Source organism: Salmo salar, chromosome ssa05, assembly GCF_905237065.1.
Source record: "Salmo salar chromosome ssa05, Ssal_v3.1, whole genome shotgun sequence".
NCBI lineage: Eukaryota > Metazoa > Chordata > Actinopteri > Salmoniformes > Salmonidae > Salmo > Salmo salar.
In genome coordinates, this window is record NC_059446.1 from 38,169,311 (window position 1) to 38,182,562 (window position 13,252).

General features: G+C 43.4%; 1 protein-coding gene across 18 annotated transcripts in view; it reads left to right on the plus strand.

The window, feature by feature from the left end:
- The window catches only part of LOC106604881 (protocadherin alpha-C2), a 221,101-nt gene that overhangs the window by 113,662 nt on the left and 94,187 nt on the right, over positions 1–13,252 (plus strand). Inside the window, exon 1 of one of the 18 annotated variants that reach the window (XM_014200000.2) lies at positions 49–2,902. The exons of 14 other annotated variants lie outside the window; for them this stretch is intronic. In XM_014200000.2, coding sequence (XP_014055475.1) covers positions 524–2,902 — 2,379 coding nt within the window. In that variant the 5' untranslated portion in view covers positions 49–523. Of the gene's footprint in view, positions 1–48; positions 2,903–2,971; positions 5,981–6,052; positions 9,054–9,131; positions 12,104–13,252 lie in introns of those variants that run through there. 3 more of the 18 variants (XM_014199999.2, XM_045718174.1, XM_045718173.1) reach the window with 3 other exon arrangements.

A 13,252-nucleotide genomic window follows, 5' to 3' on the forward strand; every position in this document is an offset into this window, starting at 1 on the left:
CTTTTCGCTCGCTGTCAAGAGAAACATACGTGCTCTGTCCAAGGTGCTGAAACAAATTACGGTCTTTCACTGCCTGCTTTTGCCAGTTGTTAGAACTAATGCTTTTTTGCCTTTACTCCATTTACAACTTTTCATATGAAGAAGAACATAGGCCTACATGTGCTCAGATATTATGGTCTTCATTCAGATTTTGTGTTTGTGTGTCATGGTGTGTAGGCAAAAAAATAAAATCTGAGTTAGTATAAGCTCATACATTCCCCACGTGGCGTCACTGTTGACCGTGGCATTGAGGATATTGTATTTTGTGTCTTGAGGCCCCTCCCCGTTTCAGAGGGTGAGGACATTTCTCGGGGCTTTGTTACAAAGAGACGCAGGATGAGAGAGAGAGGCGGAGACTGGTCGGAGGCGACATCAGTGTTTACCGTGTAAAAATTCTGGATTGGAAACATATTTCTCGAAGCTTTGATTGTTTGACAAATATTCGCATCTTTGGATCTATGCTCGGCGCACGTTCGATGGAATTATGTCTTTACCGAATAGAAGGAGCTCTATTGTGACGTATTTAGTGCTTGTGCTGCTGGAGTGTTACTGGGAAGCGGTGTCCGGGCAGCTCTCCTACTCCGTCTCAGAGGAGGTAAACCCGGGGACTTCCGTGGGAAATATCGCTAAGGATCTAAACCTCAATGTCCTGGAGTTGGAGTCTCGTATGTTTCAGATTGTCACCGGATCCAAGAGAAAGTATTTCGAGGTAAATCTAAAGACTGGGGTTCTATATGTGAATGAGAGAATCGACAGGGAGGAGCTCTGTGTGAAGGCTCCGAAATGTACTGTCAGTGTAGAAGCCGTTATCAACAATCCGTTGAAACTCTACCGTATAGAAATTAACATTTTAGATGTTAATGATAATGCCCCATCTTTCAGTGCTAAATCACAAAGTAAAGACATTGCAGAGAGCGCATTGCCTGGGGTTAGATTCCCCCTACTATTGGCCTATGATGCTGATGTGGGGAAGAACGGTATAAATACATACAAGCTTAGTTCGAATGAACATTTTTCCTTAGCGGTGCATAAAGTAGAAAGTGTGTCTGCTGAGTTGGTGCTGCAGAAAGCTTTAGACCGAGAGAAACAGCCTGTGATCCAGCTCACACTGACCGCTGTAGATGGAGGAAATCCTCCGAAGTCTGGTACTTCAGACATAATAATTCATGTGCTGGATAACAATGACAACACCCCGGTGTTTACAAAATCGTTGTATAAGACTCGAATTTTGGAAAATGTGCCGATTGGAACAACGTTATTAACTCTTAACGCGACAGACGCCGATGAAGGAACGAACAGTGAGATAATATATTCTCTGAGCAAAGAAGATCAGGACCATATTTTAGATGTTTTCCATCTTGACCCAAATACAGGGGCAATAACAGTTCAAGGCGAAATAGATTTTGAGGAACACCCTGCCTTTGAGATCCGTGTAGAGGCAAGCGACAGAGGCCAGCCCCCGAATGCTGCGCATTGTAAAGTGCTGGTAGAAGTGGTGGACCTCAATGACAATGCCCCTGAGATCACTGTGACGTCACTCTTAGACACTGTGAAGGAGGACGCCAAAGTTGGCACTGCAATTGCTCTCGTGTCAGTCCTAGATAAAGATGGTGGAAAAAATGGAGTTGTACGTTGTGAGGTTAAGAATAAAGTCCCTTTTAAATTGGAGACAAACTATAAAAATTATTATTCATTAGTAGTAGATGGGCCTCTTGACAGAGAGAGTGTTTCTCAGTATAATGTCACCATCACAGCTACGGATGAAGGGACCCCGCCTCTCTCCAGCACCAGCGTTATTACTGTAGACGTTTCTGATGTGAATGACAACGCTCCTCGCTTCTCAGAGCCCGTTATTAATGTTTATGTTAAAGAGAACAGTCCGATAGGCGAGATAATCAAAACAGTGTCTGCAGTTGATGTTGACGTCAATGAAAATAGTCATGTGACCTACTCATTCTTAGATAGTAACAGCAACTCAGTACCGCTGTCCACAATGGTCAATATAAACTCCCTGACTGGAGATATAGTCAGCCTGCAGTCTTTTAACTATGAGGAGATAAAAACGTTCCATTTTAAAGTTCAGGCCACAGACTCTGGTGTTCCTCCTCTCATCAGCAACGTGACTGTGAACGTTTTTATTCTGGATGAGAATGACAACAGACCTGGGATTCTCGCGCCCTATTCTGATCACGGCACCGTTAACTCTGAGAACATTCCCTATTCTGCTGAAGCGGGCTACTTTGTAGCTAAGATCAGGGCTGTAGACGCCGACTCTGGCTACAATGCGCTGCTTTCTTATCACATCTCTGAGCCCAAGGGATCCAACCTCTTCCGAATCGGAACCAGCACCGGGGAACTAAGGACTAAGAGGCGAATGAGTGACAATGACCTGCAAACTCACCCGTTGGTCGTGGTGGTTTCTGATAACGGAGAACCCTCATTGTCAGCGACTGTGTCTATTGATGTAGTGGTGGTTGAAAGTACAGGTGAAATCCAGACTCAATCCAGAAACGTACCGAGAAAGGAGGAGAGCTTCTCTGATTTAAACCTGTATTTGCTGATCGCCATTGCCTCGGTGTCAGTGATATTTTTACTGAGCCTCATCAGTTTAATCGCTGTAAAATGCCACAGGACAGACGACAGTTTCAAAAGGTACAGCGCCCCAATGATCACCACACACCCTGACGGGAGCTGGTCTTACTCTAAATCTACTCAGCAGTATGACGTGTGTTTCAGCTCAGACACACTGAAGAGTGACGTAGTGGTTTTCCCCGCGCCGTATCCACCTGCAGATGCAGAACTGATCAGTATTAATGGAAATGACACGTTTAACAGGACTCAGACATTACCCAACAAAGACGAGGTAAGGAACATAGTTTTCACTTAACCCAGAAATCAATTAGTCTCATATCCTTTAATTATACTTTTTTTCTGTCTTTTTTGTACATCTTAATTTCTTTATATGACGTAGACCTTTCTTTCTCATTTGAGTGTTCAATGAAATAATAGAGATCATGCTGCCTGTAAAAGTTCAAATGTTTTACTGTTCTCGCGCTGTGAAGAGAAGCACGTGGGTGCTGTCCATGGTGCTGAAAATCCTCACGGTCTTCCGCTGCGTGATTTTGCCAGTTATTTGACGTAATGTTGTGAATACGTTTTTTTGTTGCTGTAATTAGTAGACATTTTAGCAGACATTTTCATATGAAATAGCATATAAATGTGTCGTCGTCATGCTTATATTGTGTTTGGATGGGTGTCATTGTGATAATCGGAGAAGTTGTATGCTTGTGCATTCACCACCTGGCGTCACTATTGACCATGGCATTGAGATATTATATTCGAGTCTCGAGGCCCCTCCCAGATTCAAAGGGTGGGAAGACTTTTCAGGGCTTTGTTACAAAGAGACCCAGGACGAGAGAGAAACGGAGTGGTCGGAAGCCACATCAGCGTTTACCGTAAAGATATTCAGCTGGATTTTAAACATTATTTTTTGATGCTTTGATTAATTGTCGCATAATTGTCTCTTTGGATCTATGCTTGGCGCACGTTCGATGGAATCATGTCTTTACCGAATAGATGGAGCTCTATTGTGACGTATTTAGTGCTTGTGCTGCTGGAGTGTTACTGGGGAGCGGTGTCCGGGCAGCTCTCCTACTCCGTCTCAGAGGAGGTAAACCCGGGGACTTCCGTGGGAAATATCGCTAAGGATCTTAACCTCAATGTCCAGGATTTGGAGTCGCGTATGTTTCAGATTATCACCGGGTCCAAGAGAAAGTATTTCGAGGTAAATCTAAAGACTGGTGTTCTATATGTGAATGAGAGAATAGACAGAGAGGAGCTCTGTGCGGAGGATCTGAAATGTATAGTCATCGTAGAGGCCGTTATCAACAATCCGTTGAAGCTTTACCGTCTAGAAATTAACATTTTAGACGTTAATGATAATGATCCGTCTTTTAGAATACATTCTCAATCTTTAGACATTGCTGAGAGCACAATACCTGGACTTAGATTCGCTCTGTCAGAGGCCTCTGATGCTGATGTGGGTAAGAACACTGTTAGTACATACAAGCTTAGTTCGAATGAATACTTCTCGCTTGATACACACAAAGGAGGAGGTAGTGTGTCTGCTGAGTTGGTGCTGCAGAAAGCTTTAGACCGAGAGAAACAGCCAGTTATCCAGCTCACACTGACCGCTGTAGATGGAGGAAACCCTCCGAAGTCTGGCACTTCAGACATAATAATAAATGTGCTGGATAACAATGATAACGCTCCAGTTTTTACTAATTCATTATATAAGACTCGAATTTTGGAAAATGTGCCCCTCGGTACAACGATCATAACTTTAAATGCCACCGATGTCGATGACGGTACAAATAGTGAAATTGTGTACTCTCTTAGGAGCAAGGAACAGGACCATTTCTTAGATATTTTTGAAATAGACTCTAAAACAGGTATCATTACAGTTAAAGGGAATATTGACTTCGAGGAAATACCTGTCTTTGAGATCCGTGCTCAGGCGAGTGACAGAGGCCAGCCCCCGATGGCAGCGCATTGTAAAGTGCTGGTAGAAGTGGTGGACCTCAACGACAATGCCCCTGAGATCACTGTGACGTCACTCTTAGACACTGTGAAGGAGGACGCAAAGGTGGGCACTGCAATTGCTCTCGTGTCAGTCCTAGATAAAGATGGTGGAAATAATGGAGTTGTCCATTGTGATGTTAAGAATAAAGTCCCTTTTAAATTGGAGACAAACTATAAAAACTTTTATTCGTTAGTAGTAGATGGGCCTCTGGACAGAGAGAGTGTTTCTCAGTACAATGTCACCATCACAGCTACGGATGAAGGCACCCCGCCTCTCTCCAGCACCAGCGTTATTACTGTAGAGGTTTCTGATGTGAATGACAACGCTCCTCGCTTCTCAGAACCCGTTATTAATGTTTATGTGAAAGAGAACAGTCCGATAGGAGACGTCATTAAAACAGTGTCTGCAGTTGATGTTGACGTCAGTGAAAATAGTCATGTGACCTACTCATTCTTAGATAGTAACAGCAACTCAGTACCGCTGTCTACAATGGTCAATATAAACTCCCTGACTGGAGATATAGTCAGCCTGCAGTCTTTTAACTATGAGGAGATAAAAACGTTCCATTTTAAAGTTCAGGCCACAGACTCTGGTGTTCCTCCTCTCAGCAGCAACGTGACTGTGAACGTTTTTATCCTGGATGAGAATGACAACAGACCTGGGATTCTCGCGCCCTATTCTGATCACGGCTCCGTTAACACTGAGAACATTCCCTATTCTGCTGAAGCGGGCTACTTTGTTGCTAAGATCAGGGCTGTAGACTCCGACTCTGGCTACAATGCGCTACTTTCTTATCACATCTCTGAGCCCAAGGGAACCAACCTCTTCCGAATCGGAACCAGCACCGGGGAACTAAGGACTAAGAGGCGAATGAGTGACAATGACCTGAAAACCCACCCGTTGGTCGTGGTGGTTTCTGATAACGGAGAACCCTCACTGTCAGCGACTGTGTCTATTGATGTAGTGGTGGTTGAAAGTACAGGTGAAATACAGACTCAATACAGAAACGTACCGAGAAAGGAGGAGAGCTTCTCTGATTTAAACCTGTATTTGCTGATCGCCATTGCCTCGGTGTCAGTGATATTTTTACTGAGCCTCATCAGTTTAATCGCTGTAAAATGCCACAGGACAGACGACAGTTTCAGAAGGTACAGCGCCCCAATGATCACCACACACCCTGACGGGAGCTGGTCTTACTCTAAATCTACTCAGCAGTATGACGTATGTTTCAGCTCAGACACACTGAAGAGTGACGTAGTGGTTTTCCCCGCGCCGTATCCACCTGCAGATGCAGAACTGATCAGTATTAATGGAAATGACACGTTTAACAGGACTCAGACATTACCCAACAAAGACAAGGTAAGAAATACCGTTTTTATAAACATAGTAATCATTTTCTATTATTTACTGAACATGTTTTCCTTGTTTTATGCTTCTCAGTGTTTTGATGGTGTTGACATTTACTTCACAGTCTCATCTGAATGTTAAATGAATAATGGACTTCTTAATTACTTTACAAGTTTTTCATAAGGCTTGGTTTTTACCCGCTGTAAATTCAAACTTTGTTGCACTGTCCATGGTGCTGAAACCCATCGTGGTCAAACATTAGTCGTTTACTAGAGCGAATATAATTTTTTTTGTCTTTGTAGGCCTATATTTTGTAGACCCTGACATGTAGAGCAGAACTTAAATGAAGTTAGCAGATATATTATTGTTAAAATGCACAGGTTTTGCCTTTGTGTCACAGAATAATGTGATTTTCTGAATTATTATTGTAAGCTCGTTCCGCTACCACGTGGCGTCACTGTTGACCGTGGCTTTGAGATGTTATATGTGAGTCTCGAGGCTCCTCCCTGCTTCAGAGGGTGAGGAGATTTCTCGGGGCTTTGTTACAAAGAGAAGAAGAACGAGAGAGATACGGTTGTCGGAGGCGACATCGGTGTTAACCGTGTAGAAATTCAATTCGATTTGATGAATATATTGTTTTATGCTTTGATTGATTGAAGGATACTCATCTCTTTGGATCTATGCTTGGCTCACATTCGATGGAATTATGTCTTTACCGAATAGAAGGAGCTCTATTGTGACGTATTTAGTGCTTGTGCTGCTGGAGTGTTACTGGGAAGCGGTGTCCGGGCAGCTCTCCTACTCCGTCTCAGAGGAGGTAAACCCGGGGACTTCCGTGGGAAATATCGCTAAGGATCTAAACCTAAATGTCCAGGAGTTGGAGTCTCGTATGTTTCAGATTGTCACCGGGTCCAAGAGAAAGTATTTCGAGGTAAATCTAAAGACTGGTGTTCTCTATGTGAATGAAAGAATCGACAGAGAGGAGCTCTGTGCGGAGGATCTTACATGTACAGTCCTTGTAGAGGCTGTTATCAGCAATCCGTTGAAGCTTTATCGAATAGAAATAAATATTCTAGACGTTAATGATAATTCCCCGTCTTTTCCTACGAGGTCACAACATATCAATATAACAGAAAACACGTTAACCGGTGCTAAATTCCCCCTAAAATCCTCTCATGATGCGGATGTTGGTAAGAATACTGTTAGTACATACAAGCTTAGTCCCAATGAATATTTTTCTCTAGCTACACACAGAGGAGAGAGTGTGTCTGCTGAGTTGGTGCTGCAGAAAGCTTTAGACCGAGAGAAACAGCCTGTGATCCAGCTCACACTGACCGCTGTAGACGGAGGAAATCCACAGAGGTCTGGTAGTATGGCTGTTATAATTAATGTGTTGGACATAAACGACAACCCCCCTGTTTTTAGTAAATCGCTGTACAAAGCCAGTGTTTATGAAAACGTACCGATTGGAAACTCAATAATAACACTAAATGCTACTGATTTAGACGAAGGACCAAATGGTGAAGTGTTTTTTTCATTTAGCGAGTTTGGAAAAGGCAACTTTGCTGATATTTTTGTAGTGGACGCAAAAACTGGGACTGTTACAAACAAAAGAAAAATAGATTTTGAAGAAAACAAAGCTTTTGAAATCCGTCTTCAAGCAAGTGATGGTGCCCACTCTCCGATGACATCTCACTCCAAATTGTTGATTGAAGTACTAGACATAAACGACAATGCCCCTGAGATATCAGTGACGTCACTCTTAGACACAGTGAAAGAGGACGCAAAGGTTGGCACTGCCATTGCTCTCGTGTCAGTCCTCGACAAAGATGGTGTCAAAAATGGGTTGGTACATTGTGAAGTTAAGAATAAAGTCCCTTTTAAATTGGAGACAAACTATAAAAACTATTATTCGTTAGTTGTAGATGGGCCTCTTGACAGAGAGAGTGTTACTCAGTATAATATCACCATCACAGCTACAGATGAAGGGATCCCGCCTCTCTCCAGCACCAGCGTTATTACTGTAGAGGTTTCTGACGTGAATGACAACGCTCCTCGCTTCTCAGAACCCGTTATTAATGTTTATGTGAAAGAGAACAGTCCGATAGGTGATGTCATTCAAACCGTGTCTGCAGTTGATGTTGACGTCAATGAAAATAGTCATGTGACCTACTCATTCTTAGAGAGTAAAAACAACTCAGTCCCGCTGTCTACAATGGTCAATATAAACTCAGTCACTGGAGATATAGTCAGCCTGCAGTCTTTTAACTATGAGGAGATAAAAACGTTCCATTTTAAAGTTCAGGCCACAGACTCTGGTGTTCCTCCTCTCAGCAGCAACGTGACTGTGAACGTTTTTATCCTGGATGAGAATGACAACAGACCTGGGATTCTCGCGCCCTATTCTGATCACGGCTCCGTTAACTCTGAGAACATTCCCTATTCTGCTGAAGCGGGCTACTTTGTGGCCAAGATCAGGGCTGTTGACTCCGACTCTGGCTACAATGCGCTGCTTTCTTATCACATCTCTGAGCCCAAGGGATCCAACCTCTTCCGAATCGGAACCAGCACCGGGGAACTAAGGACTAAGAGGCGAATGAGTGACAATGACCTGCAAACTCACCCGTTGGTCGTGGTGGTTTCTGATAACGGAGAACCCTCACTGTCAGCGACTGTGTCTATTGATGTAGTGGTGGTTGAAAGTACAGGTGAAATCCAGACTCAATACAGAAACGTACCGAGAAAGGAGGAGAGCTTCTCTGATTTAAACTTGTATTTGCTGATCGCCATTGCCTCGGTGTCAGTGATATTTTTACTGAGCCTCATCAGTTTAATCGCTATAAAATGCCACAGGACAGACGACAGTTTCAAAAGGTACAGCGCCCCAATGATCACCACACACCCTGACGGGAGCTGGTCTTACTCTAAATCTACTCAGCAGTATGACGTGTGTTTCAGCTCAGACACACTGAAGAGTGACGTAGTGGTTTTCCCCGCGCCGTATCCACCTGCAGATGCAGAACTGATCAGTATTAATGGAAATGACACGTTTGACAGGACTCAGACATTGCCCAACAAGGACGAGGTAAGACATCATGTTTTCAATTAGCACATAAATATTCTATTCTCCTGTCATTTACTGAGCATTTACTCTGCTTTGTTGTGCTTTTTAAGGTGTTTTGATGGTGTTGTCGTTTGCTCTTTAATGTACGTCTTACTGCCTATGTAAGTTGTAAAAATGGCTTGTTATTTACCCGTTGTAAATATAAAGGTCAATGTGCTGTAAAGGGTGCTGAAACGGATAATGGTATTTTTCTTGGTGTTTGAGCTAATGAGGTGATTGCGCTTAGTACATTTATTAGAGCTACTCATATTAACTTACACTTGTAATCAGATATTATGATCACCAGCCTTGGCTTGTGTCTGGGTTTTCTGGAATGTAATGTCATTTGTTAATCTAACATCATACATTGATGCGTAAATTCCCCCACGTGGCGTCACTGTTGACCGTGGCATTGAGATATTGTATTTTGTGTCTTGAGGCCCCTCCCCGTTTCAGAGGGTGAGGACATTTCTCGGGGCTTTGTTACAAAGAGACGCAGGATGCGAGAGAGAGAGACGGAGACTGGTCGGAGGCGACATCAGTGTTTACCGTGTAAAAAATCTGGATTGGAAACCTATTTCTCGAAGCTTTGATTGTTTGACAAATATTCGCATCTTTGGATCTATGCTCGGCGCACGTTCGATGGAATTATGTCTTTACCGAATAGAAGGAGCTCTATTGTGACGTATTTAGTGCTTGTGCTGCTGGAGTGTTATTGGGAAGCGGTGTCCGGGCAGCTCTCCTACTCCGTCTCAGAGGAGGTAAACCCGGGGACTTCCGTGGGAAATATCGCTAAGGATCTAAACCTCAATGTCCAGGAGTTGGAGTCTCGTATGTTTCAGATTGTCACCGGATCTAAGAGAAAGTATTTCGAGGTAAATCTAAAGACTGGTGTTCTCTATGTGAACGAGAGAATAGACAGAGAGGAGCTTTGTGCAAATGCTCCTAAATGTACAGTCAGTGTAGAAGCCGTTATCAACAATCCGTTGAAACTCTACCGTGTGGAAATTAATATTTTAGATGTTAATGATAATGCTCCATCTTTCCGAGCGAAATCACAAACTATAGACATTGCTGAAAACACTTTTCCAGGGGTACGATTTCCGTTGTTAGACGCATCTGATGTAGATGTTGGAAAGAATGCTCTCAATACATACAAACTGGGCCCTAGCCAGCATTTTTCCTTAGCGGTGCACAAAGGGAGTGAGAGTGTGTCTGCCGAGTTGGTGCTGCAGAAAGCTTTAGACCGAGAGAAACAGCCTGTGATCCAGCTCACACTGACCGCTGTAGATGGAGGAAACCCAGCAAGGTCAGGTACATTGGAAGTAATAGTTAATGTTCTGGATAATAATGACAACGCTCCAGTTTTCACAACGTCGTTGTACAAGACAAGTATGATTGAAAATACACCAATAGGAACAACTGTCATAACTTTAAATGCGACAGACTTTGATGAGGGTACGAATAGTGACCTTGTTTATTCTATCAGCAAAAATGAGAAGGATCATATCCTCCAGATGTTCGATATTGAGCCAAAAACGGGGACAATTACAGTTAAAGGTAAAATTGACTATGAAGAACATACTGCATTTGAGATCCGTGCGCAGGCGAGTGATAGAGGCCAGCCCCCGATGGCAGCGCATTGTAAAGTGCTGGTAGAAGTTCTGGACCTCAACGACAATGCCCCTGAGATCACTGTGACGTCACTATTAGACACAGTGAAAGAGGACGCAAAGGTGGGCACTGCAATTGCTCTCGTGTCAGTTCTCGATAAAGATGGTGGCAAAAATGGGTTGGTACATTGTGAAGTTGAGAATAAAGTCCCCTTTAAATTGGAGACAAACTATAAAAATTATTATTCTTTAGTGGTCGATGGGTATCTTGACAGAGAGCAGGCTTCTCAGTACAATGTCAACATCATAGCTACGGATGAAGGCACCCCGCCTCTCTCCAGCACCAGCGTTATTACTGTACACGTTTCTGACGTGAATGACAACGCTCCTCGCTTCTCAGAACCAGTTATTAATGTTTATGTTAAAGAGAACAGTCCGATAGGTGACGTCATTCAAACCGTGTCTGCAGTTGATGCTGACGTCAATGAAAATAGTCATGTGACCTACTCATTCTTAGAGAGTAACAGCAACTCAGTACCGCTGTCTACAATGGTCAATATAAACTCCCTGACTGGAGATATAGTCAGCCTGCAGTCTTTTAACTATGAGGAGATAAAAACGTTAAATTTTAAAGTTCAGGCCACAGACTCTGGTGTTCCTCCTCTCAGCAGCAACGTGACTGTGAACGTTTTTATCCTGGATGAGAATGACAACAGACCTGGGATTCTCGCGCCCTATTCTGATCACGGCTCCGTTAACACTGAGAACATTCCCTATTCTGCTGAAGCGGGCTACTTTGTTGCTAAGATCAGGGCTGTAGACTCCGACTCTGGCTACAATGCGCTACTTTCTTATCACATCTCTGAGCCCAAGGGAACCAACCTCTTCCGAATCGGAACCAGCACCGGGGAACTAAGGACTAAGAGGCGAATGAGTGACAATGACCTGAAAACCCACCCGTTGGTCGTGGTGGTTTCTGATAACGGAGAACCCTCACTGTCAGCGACTGTGTCTATTGATGTAGTGGTGGTTGAAAGTACAGGTGAAATACAGACTCAATACAGAAACGTACCGAGAAAGGAGGAGAGCTTCTCTGATTTAAACTTGTATTTGCTGATCGCCATTGCCTCGGTGTCAGTGATATTTTTACTGAGCCTCATCAGTTTAATCGCTGTAAAATGCCACAGGACAGACGACAGTTTCAAAAGGTACAGCGCCCCAATGATCACCACACACCCTGACGGAAGCTGGTCTTACTCTAAATCTACTCAGCAGTATGACGTGTGTTTCAGCTCAGACACACTGAAGAGTGACGTAGTGGTTTTCCCCGCGCCGTATCCACCTGCAGATGCAGAACTGATCAGTATTAATGGAAACGACACGTTTGACAGGACTCAGACATTACCCAACAAAGACAAGGTAAGAAATAAATGTTTTACTTCACACAGAAATCAGTTTCCATCCCATCATCCCTTTGCCAAAAATGTGTATGCTTTGGCGTGCTTCCCATTGTCTATCTATGACGGTGTTCTTTGCTTTCGCTGTCTCTTTTGAATAATCAGTAAAATATTTGGGATCTTACTGCTTTAACAAGTTGCAAAAATGTTCACTATCCGCTCCCTATCTAGAGGATCATGTGTCTGCTGTCTATGGTTCTGAAACCCACCAGTTTTTGTCCAGTCCGCTTTTTAACAAAACTTACACAAGAGCACAGATCTACACTGAACAAAAATATAAACGCAACAAGTAAAGTGTTGATCTCATGTCTCATGGGCTGAAACAAAAGATCACAGTAATGTTCCATACTATGGCACAAAAAGCTTATTTCTCAAAAATGTTGTGCACAAATTTGTTTACATCCTTGTTAGTAAGCATTTCTCCATTGTCAAGATAATCGATCCACCTGACACGTGTGGCATATCAAGAAGCTGATTAAACAGCACGATCATTACATAGGTGCACCTTGTGCCGGGGACAATAAAAGGCCACTTTAAAATGTGCAATTCTGTCACACAACACAATGCCACAGACATCTTAAGTTGTGAGGGAGCGTGCAATTGGCATGCTGACTGCAGAAATGGCCACCACATCTGTCTTTAGAGAATTGAATGTTAATTTCTCTACCATAAGCTGCCTTCAATGTCGTTTTAGAGAATTTGGCAGTGTCCAACCGGCCTCACAACCATGTAACCACACCCTCACAGGACCTCCACTTCTGGCTTCTTCCCTTGCAGGATCGTCTGGGTTGTGGGCGGTGGTGGTGGGGTTGGGGGGGGTTGATTAAGGAGTTTTTTTGGCTGGGCCTGGCTCCCCAGTGGGTGGGCTTGGCTGTGAAGTGAGTGAGTGGGTCTATGCCCTCCATGGCTGCAGGCTGCACCCCTGTCCGGTCATGTGAAATCCATAAATTAGGCATTCATTAATTTATTTCAATTGACTCATTTCCTGATATGAACTGTAAATCAGTAACATCTTTGAAATTGTTGCATATTGCGGTTATATTTTTGTTCAGAATAGTATGGTCATCATGCTTAGCTTGTGTCTGGGTGTCATGTATTTTAATGTGATTTT